The sequence below is a fragment of the Coregonus lavaretus genome, assembly GCF_964263955.1.
Source record: "Coregonus lavaretus genome assembly, chromosome: 28".
Lineage (NCBI taxonomy): Eukaryota > Metazoa > Chordata > Actinopteri > Salmoniformes > Salmonidae > Coregonus > Coregonus lavaretus.
The window spans coordinates 19482757-19499192 of record NC_140015.1 but is presented as its reverse complement, the minus strand read 5'-3'; the positions used below and the strand labels follow the sequence as shown (position 1 = coordinate 19499192).

The following is a 16436-nucleotide window of genomic DNA, read 5'->3' as shown; positions in this document are numbered from 1 at the left end:
ATAATGTCACAAACTGCAGTATATGTTTGTGACTCAGGACATGCATGTGTGTGTTTGAGTGCAAAAGTATTTTTATTTTTATAATTATTCTCTCCAAGACTTAATTTCATTCTTTAGATATTGTGGCTCCCTGAGGTCAAACACACCACTTGGCAATGGTCACAAACCCTAAAATTCTAAATTGCCTGTTCCGATTACCATACATAAAAATAATTTCCCTCAAACCCTGCCTCATGAGGCCTTGATCATAAAACAGTCTCTTTACTCTGTAGCTCTTACACACTTGGCCATGTTTCTGGGCCAGTTGGTAAGGCTGGCCTATACTTAGTGTGCCTGTTTTTACCAAACTGGGGAATAGTTCATAGAGTCCTGAAGCCTCAACTGACATTTATAGAAGTAGGAGGACACATTGATATGTTGTTAAATATATGTGCAGGCTATGCCGTCACTCTTCCACTCCCTTACTTTCTCTCACTCTCTCTCCCCTTTTCCATCCATCCTTCATTGGCGTTGGGCCGTCTGCTTGCCACCCTGACTGAACAGCTTGTGTGTGTGTGTGTTCTGTATCTACCATATCTGAGGGAGATGCATTAACACAATGCAGCCGAGCCTCCCTCCCACCAGCCCAGAGTTACATACAACTGACAGAATGACTTACAAGCAGTAGGCCAGTAAATTAAAGGACATATTGATATATCTGTTGGCAGGCTGCAGCTACAGTATATCTGAATATAGCTACACACATTCTGGCCTAGTTTTGAAGCAGTCCAAAATCACACTCCTTGTCAACAGGCATGTTAACAAGTGCAGGCTGTAGGGTGTGTGGGAGGGAGGATGTATTCACAGTGTTGTCATACAGCTGGAGGTCCTGCTGTCTATAGGGATGCTGGGTGCTGAGATCACTGCTGGTGTGGGATTGGTGGTGGGATGTTGTGGTTTTTTATTTGATTTTCATTGTCCTCCTATACCCTGAGACCAGCACTACCAATGGCGAGGTTGGGAATTGGAAGCTTGCTCATGGACTCCACGCAGAGGACCAGTTCCCATAGCGAGGCACAGTAGAATACCAGTGATCAGAATCATGTCTGTCGCTCATATTCTCCAATGGTGGCAGCAATTATAATGCCATTGCATTTCCCAGCTCTCCCTCCCCTCTGACACTGTGCCCCAAGCCCCCCGGACCCCCTCCTCACCCCCATCACCTTCCTCCTCACCCCCCACTCCACCCTGCGCTGCTTCAAAACAACTCCCTCCCCCTGGACCCCCACTTTACTCTACCCTGGGTCTGATAGACATGCTACAGCACAGAGACCGTACACAAACAGAGATATGGAGAGAGAGAGGTTGATCCATCAGTGTAATCAATCGATCCATTGATTTCAGTAGATCACAATTATAAAATCCATCAAAGATTCTAAAAATAAGTCTAAGTATAAATCTTAAGTCTAAATTTAAGTCTACAGTTAAATTGATTTGATAGAGCAAATAGCCACCAGCCTGTTCATTAAACCCACGTCTCTGTTCTGCCATTTTGTTGATCCCATTTTTGCCAGGACTCTCCTCGCCTGGTTCTCTTAAGAAGCCGGGGAAATTCGATTTCAGCGCCCTGTCGCAGCAGACGAGGTCGCCTCGCATGGCGTTCACCCACCACCCGCTGCCAATGCTGGCGGGAGTGAGACCAGGTGAGACCCCCCTGACAGCCCCCCCAACCCCCCTGCCCATCCCCCATCCCCTGACCCAGACCCAGTGGAGGGGTGGCAGTGAGTGGTGTCCATAGGGGAAGGCTCTGCTGTCCCACCCTGTGAGGGACAACGGTAGTAGAGCTATGTTTTTTAAAGAAGCCTGAGGCACAGAATATAAGCTAGAGTATAACATACAGTTGTTCCTTCCTATTCCCTGTAAAGAGATCAGTCTCTGTCAGTCTGTGGTTGAGTGCTTGGGTGACTGGGTGAAGAGCCTCCATTCTATACCTCCATTTCTCTGATCACCACCTCCCGAGCCACACTGCCCCGACCCATGACTATGGTCTTTAAACCGGCACATGTAGTTAGTTCTTGAAGGGCACATGGTTTATTGGCTTCAGAACGTTATTATACAGAGCCTGAAACTTGGTGTACAGCCCTACATTCTCATGAGTACTGTATTTTTAGAACAGACATTTGTTCTTGTACTGAGTATTTCTCCTGGCTCACGGCTGATAATGTCTTGAAATCTTCCCTTAAAATGCTTTATACTTATGCTGTTCACCAACAATTATTATAATAATCTATCTCTCTCTTCTCCTCTCTTTCTTCTCTCTCTCTCTCTCTCTCTCTCTGACTGAGACGCCTATGGTAGGGGAACCTAGGGAGTGTGTGAAGAGCTTACTGTTATTGTGTCTGGCAGTGGAACAGAGTCATTGTGTGAGCCAGTGGTTATTTCAACCCCCTGGGGGCGTAGACAAGGATCTCATGATAAAATCAGATATCAACAGTTGCCACAGGGCTGTAACTGGGACATTTGCATTCTCAATCGTATCATCACTATAAACCAGCAGTTCTGAAGTCATTTCTTAAGAGCTCAAAGCAAGTCATTGTGAAGGGTTTCTGTGAACAGTTCACCATAGATGATGAGCATCTCAACTCATCTGAACTCCCAACTCAAAGCTAAAAGTTCCTAAATTGATCAGAAGCAGTGAGGTTGACCACCGTGGAATGACATCTACCTCAGAGATGCTGAGATTGCCTCCTACACTCTTAGAAAAAAGGGTTCCAAAAGGGTTCTTCAGCTGTACCCATAGGATAACCCTTTTTGGTTCCAGAGAGAACCCTTTTTGGTTCCACGTAGAACCCTCTGTGGAAAGGGTCCTACATGGAACCCAAAAGGGTTCTTCAAAGGTTTATCCTATGGGGACAGCCGAAGAACCCTTTAGGTTCTAGATAGCACCTTTTTTCCGAAGAGTGTACTCTGCCTCTGGAGCAGTTCGGCAACGCTCCCTTGACAATACTCAACTGAATGGAGCACTGTATTTTGTCTCTTCAACAAACTAGTTATGTATGTCATTCCCATGCCTGTGTGAAAGTGTTTACTGCATTGTTGTTGTTGTTGTTGTTGTTTTGTGTGGTAGATCCAGGGGGTATGGGGGTGGGGGGGTTTGGGGTATAGTGGTCCCCCCCCCCCCCCGCCCCCAGAGATATTGGCCCTAGCCCAGTCTCTAATGGGATTAAGGGGGACTAAAGGAGCAGGGAGACGGCTCCACCGGGGTAGCATGGAGCCTGGCAGGGAGCGAGGTACTGCTTGGCTGGGGGGCACAGGGCCCTGTCTGGGGGTAACACACTGGAGTTGGCAGCCTCATGTGGGCAGCTGGAGGCCCTGCTGGGTGGGGCAACACTAAAGGGGGTAGACTGGCACACCAGAAGAAAGAGGGAGGGGTGCGCCCCGCTAATACAAATCAAGGAGATTTAGTAATGGATATACATCTGACAGAGAGGGCTTTGTGTCCGATTCAAACGTTCGCTCACACCTCAGTCTCCATATTCAGCTCGGCTGGGTGACTTAAAGCGAGATACTTTCTCACCCTCTCATGCAGGCACAAAAGAGAGCTTTTGTATTCCCTTACAGACGCAGCAACACCCAGACATTTAAACCCCCACACCTGCACACAACCAAATAGAAATCATGCAAGTGTAGACCACTAACACATGCACATAAACTCACACGTACAGTGTGAACGTAAAGATTAGTCTTGTCATAGAGGATCGTTGGAAAGCAGCTTGCCTATTTGAATGCCAAATTGTTGTGGCGCCTGTGAATCACACCCACAAAACAGCACACAGACGCACAGGCATTAAGACGTTCTAATTTAAGACAGTGCTCAATAATCTGTTTGTGCTTTTTCTTTTTTGTGTGGTTTGGGGACTGCTTTTGTAATGTAGACCATTGTGTTTGTGTGCTTGTTTATGTGTATGGGTGTGTGGAATGTGTGGAGTTGCCTCATGAAAACAGTACAGATTTAATGGAGTGATTTATAAAATATTATGGCCAATGCCCATACTGTTCATACAGTGAAATAAGCATTTCCTGTAAAGCCTCATTCTTTCTTGTAATACATTTTCACCCTTAATCTATCATGATTTGATGAAATGAAACTCTTATTTGGACTGATGTCACTCAATGTACCTGTCCCTGGGTCTTAAGATGTGGCCACCGTTGACTGTTACACTAAAAGCCCTTGTAAGTGCTCACTGCTGAACTGCATGTCTCGCTGTTTATCTCTATTTCTCTTTCACTCACTCTCCCTCCTTTCATCTATCTAACTAACGTATGTCTCTTCTCAGGGAGCCCCCGTGCCTCAGCCTCTGCCCTGCACTTCCCCTCCCCCTCCATCATCCAGCAGTCCAGCCCGTACTTCACCCACCCCACCATCCGCTACCACCACCATCCTGGACAGGACCCCCTGAAGGAATTTGTGCAGTTTGTCTGCGCTGATGGCTCGGGACAGTCTGGAGGCCAGGTAAGGTTTGATGTAAGAGGAGAGTTCAGTGGCTGAGTGATACCAACCACTTGTACACTAATGTAATCACACATGGGCACAACAAAAGACCAATGAAGGCAGTAAGAATAGAATTCACGAACATCTAATGTGTGGCCATACAAATGACACAAGCATGACTAAATGAAGTGGTGATTATTAACACTCTATAGACATGTACTGTGTTTGCAAGGTAAGGAAACAGGGTTGACTTTGTGAAGAAAAAAAAGTCCATCTGAGTTTACAAAATTAACTTCAGCCAATTGCCAAACTGTTGCACCAGTGAGGAGAGAAAGCAAAATACTACTATTGACAATTTCCTGTTGGTCCAGGGTTTTCTGTACTTAATCTTTTTTCCTTGTTTTTTGTCCTGTGCTCTTCCAGACCCTAAGGTTCCCTTTTTTCTTTTGCTCCGCCCACCCCCTCAGATTATGTAATCATCAGCACGAAAGCCTACAATCACAGCACATTTCAATTGAGCATACATGTTTTGTCTTCCGTTTTTATTGTAATGATTATTTCGCGTGTTGTTGGTGTTGTGTTTTCTTAGTAGAGTATTTTTCCCATGTTTTGATTTGTTGCCATGTTATGGACAAACCCCACCACCAATTGTGCTCTCACCCCCCTCCCACTCACCCCTTCACCACGGACCACCCCAGAACTCCCCTCCGCTCCAAATCCCCTATCAACCCTTGTGGTGATTATTATTTTTTACACCTCCATAAATGACGCAATGCACATACATCATTCGTTTGGCTGTTGTTTCCAACACCCCCACCTCTCCCACCACCCATCATGGATATTTTTTTGACCTGGTCTCTGGAGCTGCGTCCTGTCATGCCGTGTGCGGGTTGTCACATGTCGCCCTCCTGACCCTGTTTGTGTTGTCCGCAGCCAAACGGGAGCGGCCAGAGCAAAATGCCGGGCTCCTTCTTGCTGCCTCCACCTCCCCCAGTGGCCCGCCCAGTGCCCCTCCCCATGTCCGACTCTAAATCCAGCAGCACGCCTCCCGACGGCGGACTGACCTCGCCCACATCTCCGTGTAAGTGACCCCACAGACCAAATCAGAACCAAAACCAAAACCACCCCAAACATTTTTTTTTACTGGAGCTGCCCCTCCTCCTCTGTATCTTAGGGCCTTGGCCATCCATCCTCTGCCCTCCCCCCCAACAGCCAGTTCACCTCTCACCTCCTTCACAGTCTGGGATCATACAGACCCTAGAGTTATGACAGAAGCCTGTCACCATTCTCCTCTGATGACCCTTCTGTGGTGTCCTCCAGGGCTCTATATTAGGCCCATCCCCTTTCTCTCAGAAGGCCCATCCTGAGCCCTTCCTTGAATGACACTACCCCTTTCTCCATACCCCTGTGCCTCTGTGCTCACAGATGTTGACGCAGCAGAGTGACATCCTGGTTTTCCTCCGTTTATATGTTTTATTTAACTCATGTGGCCAGCCCCCGAGATGTCATTTGAGATCGGAAGTAGTCTAAAATAGAAATAGAGTTGGATCCATTTCCTTTTCGTCAATTGCTCTCTCTAAATCACATATTTTTTACTAATGGCACATATTTAGGGCAGTTTATGTGGACTCCAAAACATCATGCTCCAGTTATTCTGCCATTTCCCCATAAAAATATCCAAACATGAAAATAATATTTGGAGTTATATTCGATTTTTTTGTTGAATTGATTTATTACATTTTTTTACTGAGTTGGTGGTGTTGTTGCTTTGAAGGTCAGATATGGAGTTCTGCTTATGTATGTGCAGTTTTAGACTGAAGGGGTGTGTCCAGTAGAAGGGTGTGTCTAGCTATGGGGAGTGTCTGCCAAAAGGGAATGTTTCTCACCTATGACAGGAGGGGCACTGGACGGAGCACTTTTTAAAATTTTATTCTTCTGTTTTTTATATTTCCGATTTTTTGTTTTGTTTTATGAATTTTTTCAACCCCCCCAATCAGTGTCTCAGTCTTTTATGTATTTTATCTATGTTACTGATTCTCAAACATGAGGACATATACAATCTTAGATAAAAGGGTTCCAAAAGGGTTCTGCGGCTATCCCCATAGGAGAACCCTTTTTGGTTCCAGGTAGAACTCTTTTGGGTTCCATGTCCTTTGTGGAAAGGGTTCTACTCCATGCTGCTAAATAATACAGACTTACACACACTACACACACACTACAGTAACTTTCCACTATCAGATTCCTCACGTTAGAAGGGTTTGTAATAACTACCTTTGTGTTGGAGTCCATATTGACCTCAAACTGCCCTAAATTTGCTTCAACCTTTAACCCCAATGGGAACAGAGTTATGGTTTGGAGATGTCCAGCTCAGTTCAGTAGCCCTACTCTATGATGCTTAGGGGGACTTACAGTAACAATTCTATGTGTGATGTCAGCTTGAGAGCTTAAAGCAGTATTTTCTGAAATTGTTATGAAACTTAAGTACAATGCTCTGTTAATTTTTTTTATTGAACACAGGCTGTGGTTTGTGCTGAAATGGTTTGACCATCCCTTCTTTCTGTGTCTTTGTCTGCAGCTTACTCCACGTCAGGGGCCACAGCTCCCAACAGGTTTGTCAGCATCGGATCACGGGACAACAACTTTTTGAACATCCCGCAGCAGACACAGGTGAGCCCCTAGCACACAGCTTTAGGGCTCGATTCAATCTGTATCGCTGAAGTTCGCGATTGAAAGTGAAAGGTAATTCCGATTGAATCGATGTATGCAGCGTTTACCATGACTGCAGTCTCCGCTAACGTGGGAACATTGCCTTTACATTTCTATCGCGCTGTAGCACAGCTCTTCAGCGCTATGGATTGAATCAAGGCCTTACTTGTAAAGCAGGTCACTCTCATCAGCACTAGTACCAACACTACCAAACTACTACATTAGCACATTAGCGCTTTCTGCTGCTCTCCACGGTGTGTGAGTATGTGCTTTCGTGCGTGTTTTCATGTGTGGTGTGCGTACGTGTATTTTTTGTGTGTAGGAAACCTGTCTGTTTTCATTGAGATTATCGGCCCAACTCAGGAAACTTACTTAGGTGAATGGATACAAGCCAAAATATTTCTTATTCCCAAACTGCCTAACTACTCCCTAAATCTTACTGGTGTATTTCCTCTCCCCTCTCCTCATCCCATGATTTGTTGTGAATGTGTGTTTTTGTGTGTATGGTTTACCGTGTGTGTGGTTTACCGTGTGTGTTAAACTGCCCTCTCACTGTTTATTTGGCCCATCTGGAGCCTACCCCTCAGGCAGCGGGCTCTCTCTCCCTCTCTCCACCGCACTGGTTCTCGCTCATATGCCTCCTCCATTACCCACTGCACTTTTCTCATTAGTGTCCAACCACACCCGCCCCGAGCCAGCTCTGCTCCACACTCCTCCCCACCACATGGAAACCATCTGAAGCCCCCTGCTGCTGCTCTCACCCTCCCTCCCTACACTCCCTCGCTTCACTCCCTCTATGCTCTTCCTCAGCTCACTCTCTCTCTCCCTCCTACCACCCCTCTTCTTCACTCTTACTTTGCCCCTCTTCTTCACTCTTACTTTTGTCTTGCCTCTCTCTCTCCAGCTTCGTAACATGCCCTGTTTGACTAACCCACCCCGCTCATGAGGCTCACCTTACACCACCGTGCCAACTCTACGCTATTTTGGCCCTTCTTTACCCTCTCTTTCTGAACAAACTCAGAACTATTCAGATACACATACACGCACACACACACACTTCCTGTGTAGCCCTCCAGTGCTCTGTGCTATTGAGTATATTGTATTTACAGTATGGTTTTAGTTTACACTGGATAAATGAAATTTTATAGGGAGTTTTAATTGGTTGCATATGTAGCTCAGTAATGACATTGTTAGCATAATGCTCTATCAACACATTAATAATGTGCAAAGGCCTTGTGAAAAGTCTGTTTGCTGTGACTGCAGGGCCTGTATAGATCTATCCCTCCCAGGGCAGAGATATGTGGTCTCCAAGTGTCCTCTGGTGGCAGCAAGGGGATTCTACGGCCAGAGGAGAGAGGAAACAGGAGAACGAGCGAGAGGGAGAAAAATAGTGAAAGAGAGGGAGAGTTTCAGCACAGCCCTCCTCATAGAAGTCACGTCCCGACTGTCTGGTTGCCTGCAGCAACCAGACATGATGTCATAGCCACTTGAACTTGAGAGGGGATGCTGGGGGGAGGAAGGGGTGGGTTAGAAAAGAGGGTGGTCACTACTGCCAAGGATTCCAGAGAGAGTGTTAGAGGGAGATAGACAGAGAGCGAGAGAGAGAGTGAGAGAGAGAGATAGTGTAACTGACAGGGGAAGAGTTAAGAAGTCCATAGGCTGCTGGGACAGAGCCTGCGGCAAGAGGGGGGAGGAGGGAGGGCAAGAGGCAGGAGTGGGGGGTATTCAGGCGACCTGTTAGAGTCAAACAGAACAAACGGCACCTCCCCAGAGGCCCAGAGTTTCCAAGGCTCGACTTCCAGAATGTTGGCCTGTGTTGACTGGTGCCGTATCCCGGCCGGCGACCCACTTCTGCTCTCTTTTCACACTGAGCGGGAGAAACCCAATCTGAATACAGGGAGTGCCAGCCATCTCACCCCCCGCTGCCTGTGGACTCTGAGTCCAGTCAGGAATAACAACAGCCATTAGCAGCAGAGCCAAACCATACTCCCACAGCACTATAGTACAGTACAGTACAGTACAGCCATGGACAGTCAGTCAATATAGCTGGGAGTATTTCCTCATGCGGTCCTCTGTAGCTCAGCTGGTAGAGCACGGCGCTTGTAACGCCAAGGTAGTGGGTTCGATCCCCGGCACCACCCATACACAAAATAAATAAATGTATGCACGCATGACTGTAAGTCGCTTTGGATAAAAGTGTCTGCTAAATAGCATATTATTATTATTATTATGTTTCCTCAATACGAAAAGGGGCAGACAACTGTTGACCATTGTTAGCGTATGGAATATGTGGGGGCCTCTAGTGGTCAATTGTGGAACTTGGTGTTTACTTATTTCAATGGTACACATTTTATACTGAACTTAACAACATCCTCTTTTTTTCTATTTAACAGTCTTGGTTCCTCTGACATGACCTGTCTGCAAACCAGCGACTAGAATTCTTTCTTTACAATCGGGAATTGAAACATGGAAAACAGAAAAATAACCCACAGGAAATTGTCCTCCGATCCTTATGTCTCACATAAAAAGTAAAGCAACCCAGGAAATCTTAGCATGATACTAGTAGAGGAACTCTGGAACCAATTACCTAAACAGAGGGAACCCCCCATTTTTAAGACGGGAGGATCATAGGATTTGGGATAGGCAGAGGACAAGAAGTCATCTCTCAAAACCACCGAACCATCAAAACACGGCAACACAAAAAGAGGAACCTGAAGAGAAAAAAGGTCACCTTCTACTTCGGAACAAGGACACATTGTGCAATGGCTGGGAAAATCGACTGTTCAACATTCACTGTTTCACACAAAAAAACAGATGTAGGAGTGGGGATTGAAATTGAAGGGACATCAAATCACTCTCTTGAAGGCACAAGACACGCCATAATTTAAATGAGGTACGCTCCCCACTGTCAAATCACCCACAAAACAAACCCATTAGGTTCCAGTGAAATATGTAGCAGTCCATGCTACTGTGATGTCTCCCTGTCACTCAACACACTGTCAATTGACCAGTCTTTCCCAGTCTTATAACCATTGACCTAATCAGCCCCACTACTAACAAAACAGAAACCATGCCAAAACATATCCTAAAGGTTGCACTACAAGCTGAATTAACACTAATCTCATGTCCACTATTACACCTACATGGCATGGGGGGATAACAGGCGTACCTATGATTGTATTGTTATTATTAGTGAAAGAGGAAAAACCATGATATGAGAAGTCTCAGCCCACAGTTCAGCAACACCAAGGCCTCCATTCTAACCAGCATCCCAGCAGAAGAACCCAAACCCAAGGAAAGCTAAATGCAATCGCCCAGTTCACTCTTGCAAAACTACAACCGCGACAATAATCAAGTGCTAAGTATACCCACTTTCATTTGAATGATGAATGCCATTTGCAACACACATATACACACACACACAAACACACACCGGGCCCAAGTGGTGTTATTACGTCTATAACACATGCTATGCACACGTTTCCAGAACACTCTTTTAGCCCCTTGTAGTAGACACAGAACCCAACACACATCCACATACTTTTTTTTTTTTAAACACAGGCCTATGCATTAACACCCAGAACTACATAGTTACAGTAGTAATATTCCCTTTTGCACAGAATTGTTTCTTCTCTTATTGGACTTGTCCCTCTGAATTTGTCCGCTTTTTAAAATGTTGTGTTTGAATGACAGCACCTTATTGAGAAATACAGCGGGTGGGAGCGAGACTTCGAGTGGTATTGCCAGGAAGGGTGATCCAGTCAGTGTTCAGTACCATGTAGTGAAACAGTGACATTAGGTTGCTGAGGGCCCAGAGTCCACCTCCCTCCCATCTCCCTGAAGTTTACCCTTTTTGTTTACACTCCCAGACTGCCCCTGTTCCAAGAGCAGAGAGCCACGCTGTGGAGCAAAATGATGATGTGACATATTTGTTCCCATGTTTGGGTAGGAGAGTCTGTGTTGAGGTCAGAGGCCATATTGAGATGGTCTGGCAGGGTGTTATGGTCGCCTCTTTTCCCTGACACGATCTCAGCTCCCCATCCTATCCCTTATAGATCAAACTGCCCTAAAGATACCTTACCAGCCAAAAGTTTAACCTTTTCAAATCAAGAGGGACAAATTAAATGAACACACTTAGAACAGCGCCACTTGACAAACTCACACACAATCACATGCAAACCTACAGTATAAGTAGCAGTCACAACCACCCAGCCCAGGCCAGATTGACTGTAAAGGGAAGTCTTAACATAGGGCAATCTCTGAGGAAACCTTTTGTTTTTAATCATTCACTTTTTATTTGAATTCCTACCATTACTAAGATTCAGTTTGAAAGTGATTTTTTTATTAAGGAACATCAGCTCAAATCACCAACCTCACAAAATAACTGGACTGCCTGGCCATGTACTTCACTGCAGGGAAACAATGTTGCCAGACGGCAACTATCTCATCAGCTTGATAGAGAACTAGCACTGCTGAATAAGAATTATGATGGCTATGGTGATTTCTTTTCTAATCTATGGAAGTGCCTCTGTATTCCCATTATGCAATTTGTTAAACATGAATTCAGGTTCTTTTTCTCACATATAAGCTATAGTGAATGGTGGTGAAATGCTATGTCTGGGGAGAAAAACAGTGACAGCTCACTGAATAATTGCAATCATCTTTATATATACACACATATATATTTATAGATATATACATTTTTTATTTGCAAAATAAGCTCTGTGGCAGTCTAGTTATTTTTTGAAGCATGGCACAGTCAATTGATACATCTTAAACAGCTGATTAGTGCAAAAGTACCCGTCCCTACACCCACACCTACATCTAATAGCAAAAAGTGTCCATGGCAAATACTATAGATACATGATTTATATAGCAAACAATAAAGTAACATTGTAGTCAAGGAAAATAACAGATTCGATTTCGGTTATTCTTTCTTGTTTGGTTGGGAAGTATTGTTGTTGAAAAAATGTATGTATGTTGATTGAGCCATGTGCAATGCCTTGGGTAGATACATTGTGTTTGTCTGTTAGAGATTGTTTGAGGGTGTCAAGAGAAAAGAAAGGCTAAACCCTCTATTTTTTTGTTTTAAGTCCACATGCTCCGGGACTCTAAACACCAGGGCAGACAAAAAAAAATCCCAGTCTTTGTAAATTGAGAATTCGTTTTTATTTTTCTTCCTTATTCCTTTAAAAACGGTATTTGTAATGATTTGTTTTCTAAATCTGGGAGGGCTGAAGGAACAATTTAGCAAAACAAAAATATATATCACTAAATGAAACTGGTGCTTTTTACGAAATAAAGTACATTCAAACTCTATTATACATAAATAGTAATAAACAAAATTAAGTGTTACCATAAAGCACATTTTAGGAAACATGCATTATTCTATTTCTCATTTTGTATTTACCAATGGGGGAGGGGTTCATTATATGAAAAGGTTGTGACAAAAGGCATTTTTCTTCAACCTTTATCCCATAGCAGGAAGAGAACAGTTCTTTAGCGTTTGATTAGATGGTTATCCTGACAATGGGATGATGAACTAGAGGAAAGGCCTGACGTAATGGACATCTGGGCCATGTCTGTATCACCAGAGAACTGACTAAAACATGACCTATTTAACAGATGAATTCCAACTTGAATGCAATTTTCTAAGCTGTGGACATGTTTAAAACTGACCAACCGAAGTAATCAGATCTTCCCCATTTTGGGAGATGCATCAGAAATGGAATCCATTTTTCTAAGTGTTAGCTCAACCACAAAGTGATTAATAGCGTTTGGAGAGATGGGAGGTGTAATGTGAAATACATTTTGGTAGGTTTAGTTGATTAGTAGACTCCTATCTCAAACCCAAACAAGAGGTGAGGGAGTATAAGGTGTATTTTGAGCACAGAAAGGATGAGAGCAGGTTTCAATCAAAGAAGTGAACCCTTCCCCCTTCCATACCCACTCCCAATCCGCAGTGTAAATTTTTCTAAATATTTGTTTGGTGATGTAGTGTTAGAATCAGAGCATCTTAAAGGTTGTCCCTAAAAAGTGCCTTTTGTTCACAGACTCCATCTTGTAATCCTGAGTGCCCGTCTCAAAAAAGTCCCCTCCTTCATATTTCTTCTATTTCCTCTCCTTCTTCAAGCTTTTCAAAGCAGTATATATAGTACTAAAGGAAATTGGTGTGATTTAGTTATTTTTATTGTTGAATAATTAAGAAAAGCAAAAAACAAATCTGTCTTGCTTCTCTTCCTGTATCTTGTCTTCTGTCTCTCTTGGACACTGGAGTAGTCTGTAGTCTCCTTATCCCTCCCCAAACCCCTTTTCTCTGAATGGAGGGGTAAAAAAAAAAGCAAAACTTTGTCTGAGCAGAATGCAGTTAGCTCACATGTTATTCTTGTCTGTACGCTTCACATTGTATACCATGCCGATCTCTTCAGCTTCTCCATTGAACAGCTAATGTAAGTGAACAAGTTACACCAGTGGGCTCTTGGGGTGTGGCGAGGAGAGGGTCTGTGAGGGAGCCTAGTTTTTCACTGGGATGCATTTGATGACATCACACCGTGGGGATAAAATACACATAGGAATTTCCCTCTGAATGGGCAAGGGAGCTGCATGGCAACTGGGGTAGAATAGGCAGGTTCGTTTGTAACTCTTTTTATCTATTTATTTTTTTTACTGAATTTGGATTTTCATATCTTATGCAGCGATGCTGCATTGAGACCTTTTAATGATGCACCTTTCTAGTGGTTGTATGAGACCAGCTATTAAAACAAGTGAAAAAAGTACCTGAAATGACTCTAAGCACCTTATAACGGAATGGCTCCAGCCCAGGTAGACTGGCAGGCTCAGATTCACAATCAAGAGAACCCAGCCACATTACTCCACAACATTACACCCATTTACTATAACCCCAAATGAACAGTGAGAAAAATTACAGACGAAAGTCATATGGTTCTATACACTGTATGCGACATGGCGTAGACAGTTAAAGCACCTTGAAATTCCACCTGCAAAATCAAGAGCAGGCTTGATAGAAGTCCTACTTGACTCCTACAAGAACATGCACGTTTTTATTTTAAGTGATTGAAGCCAGCAGCAGTATTAGCCTTGACAAGTAAAGCGCCACAGTCGAGAAGCCATAGTGACAAACAGGTTGCACAGTGTGTGCTTTGCTTGGGCAGAATGTTGGTCCCTACCTATCTTGCCCTGCAGCACCAGAGAGCTCTGTCTCTCCCTGGCCCTGGCCATCCGTCTTTTTCTTTTCCTTCGGGTTTGTTTGTTTTTAAAGTGTGTAGGGCATTGGGCCGTGTTTAGTGTTGTGTAGCGTGAACCCCCAGCTGGCCTTGCCCCCCCACCCACTAGCTCCCACCGCGCCCCTCAGTGCAGCTTCCCTCCCTCAGGAATACGCCTCCCAGAGCCCATGGTGAAATGCATGTGTTAATTAAAGTTTCTTTTCCATAATAATAAAAACAGTTTGAAAAGTGCAACACTTGAATAAAAGGATGTTCTTGACTGTAACTCACCTGTTTCTGTCTGCTTATTTTCAGATTGCTGTTTGTTTGATTGGGTAGGTGGTTTGCCTGTGCTGGGGATGAAAACCCTAGAGTTGCATCATGTTATAGAGTTGGGTAAGAGGCAAAAATAGTTTCACTGTTTATAGTGGTAAAGATGCTTATCAGAAAATCTACTTACCAATACTGATAATGGAGGGTCAAGCCACAGGTGTAATTTCCTGTAATACTTCGTATTCCATAAGATCAAGTTGAGTTTAATTTCAGTTGGCCTCATTCATTGCCCAGACCAAGAATGTGGTGCATACGGGAGTGTTTAGCTTGCAAGAAAAAATAAGTAGCCATGATATATTGCTGATGTTTAATGAAGCTGATCATGTTGATGCTGTAAAATGCCAGTGTCAGTGAAAGCAATGTTCACAAATACAGATGCTGTCAAATATATTGGCCCCCTTGCACAATTCCTTTAGGCCCCCTTGCACAATTCCTTTAAAATAAGTTTAAATTGAAAAAACTTTGTTCACCTGTATTTGTTTGATTTACAACTTCACAGGTCCAATAAATAAATCAAAACTTAAATTGAGATTTTTCACTTCAAAGCCAAAAATTTATTTGGCTTGAAGCAAGTGATTCTCGGGCTCCCGAGTGGCGCAGCGGTCTAAGGCACTGCATCTCAGTGCCTGAGGCGTCACTATAGACCCCCTGGTTCGATTCCAGGCTGTATCACAACCGGACATGATCGGGAGTCCTATAGGGCGGCGCACAATTGGTCTGGGTTTGGCCGGTGTAGGCCGTCATTGTAAATAAGAATTTGTTCTTAACTGACTTGCCTAGTTAAAAAAAAGTGTAATTGATCCTACTTGTGGTAAGTTGAAGGTGCCTGAAGGGTAAAAATAGCCATTCAACCAGTTTTGAAAAGGGACACAATACATTTGAATGTATCTGTTCAATAAAAGCTCTATTGTCTCTTCATAGACCATTCAACTCCTGCCATGTAAGTTAAAGAGATAACATACCTTGATAAGTGGGTATTCATAAAACTACACTTATTTCTTGGTACCCTCCGTTCCCTCAGAAAACCCACAATAGCAACATCTCAAAACACTGAGAATCCTTAGTGTAATAAGGCATGTATCAACCCAGCCTCATGTTTTCTGTCTCAGTTGTAAACAGGTGGTTAAAGCTAGGTGATAGCCAGTTTAAACTTCAGATTCACCTCATCACTAAAGACTGTTGAATAGTCTGAATAGGCTCATTCAGGCTGTGGATGACACTGATGACAATGATTGGCCATGACTGGGTCCTGGTTTAATAAAGACTTTATATGGACAACATTCATGTGGACCCTTGTTCCTCCTGGACATTTTGAGCTCTATTTAATCTGTAACGCTGAATATCCACTTTATAGCGCAATTGACAATTTATAGACAATGTTCCCGAGGTCGCCGAGACCGCATTCATGGTAAATGCTGCATGTCGGCTCAACCGGACATTACCCTTACATTTTTACGTGATATGGATTGAATCCAGACCTTAGTGTCTCAAGATCAGCTGGTCCTGTTGTATTTGAGCTGCCCTTCGTGTGTACTATTAATCAGATCCTATGAGAAAGGTGATGGTGTGTCTGCTCAGCCTTGGGAAAGAGGTCAGTGAGAGTAACTCCAGCATCCCAGGACTGGTCCCTGCCACCTCTCTCTCCCCCTTCAGAGGATTCAGAGACGTAACACTAGTTATCAGACACATATCCACACAGTAAT

At 44.0% G+C, this 16436-nt stretch overlaps 1 protein-coding gene across 30 annotated transcripts in view; it reads left to right on the top strand.

Moving 5' to 3' along the window:
- LOC311104205 (nuclear factor 1 X-type-like) overlaps window positions 1-14678 on the top strand; it is a 107625-nt gene extending 92947 nt beyond the window's left edge. For 9 of the 30 annotated variants that reach the window (XM_084145908.1, XM_084145911.1, XM_084145919.1 and 6 more), the window contains 4 exons: window positions 1554-1682; window positions 4317-4492; window positions 7047-7138; window positions 9571-14678. In XM_084145908.1, coding sequence (XP_084002034.1) covers window positions 1554-1682; window positions 4317-4492; window positions 7047-7118 — 377 coding nt within the window. In that variant the 3' untranslated portion in view covers window positions 7119-7138; window positions 9571-14678. Of the gene's footprint in view, window positions 1-1553; window positions 1683-4316; window positions 4505-5404; window positions 5553-7046; window positions 7139-9570 lie in introns of all 30 variants that reach the window. The other 21 variants (XM_084145924.1, XM_084145922.1, XM_084145926.1 and 18 more) reach the window with 4 other exon arrangements.
- Window positions 14679-16436: the final 1758 nt, after the last annotated feature.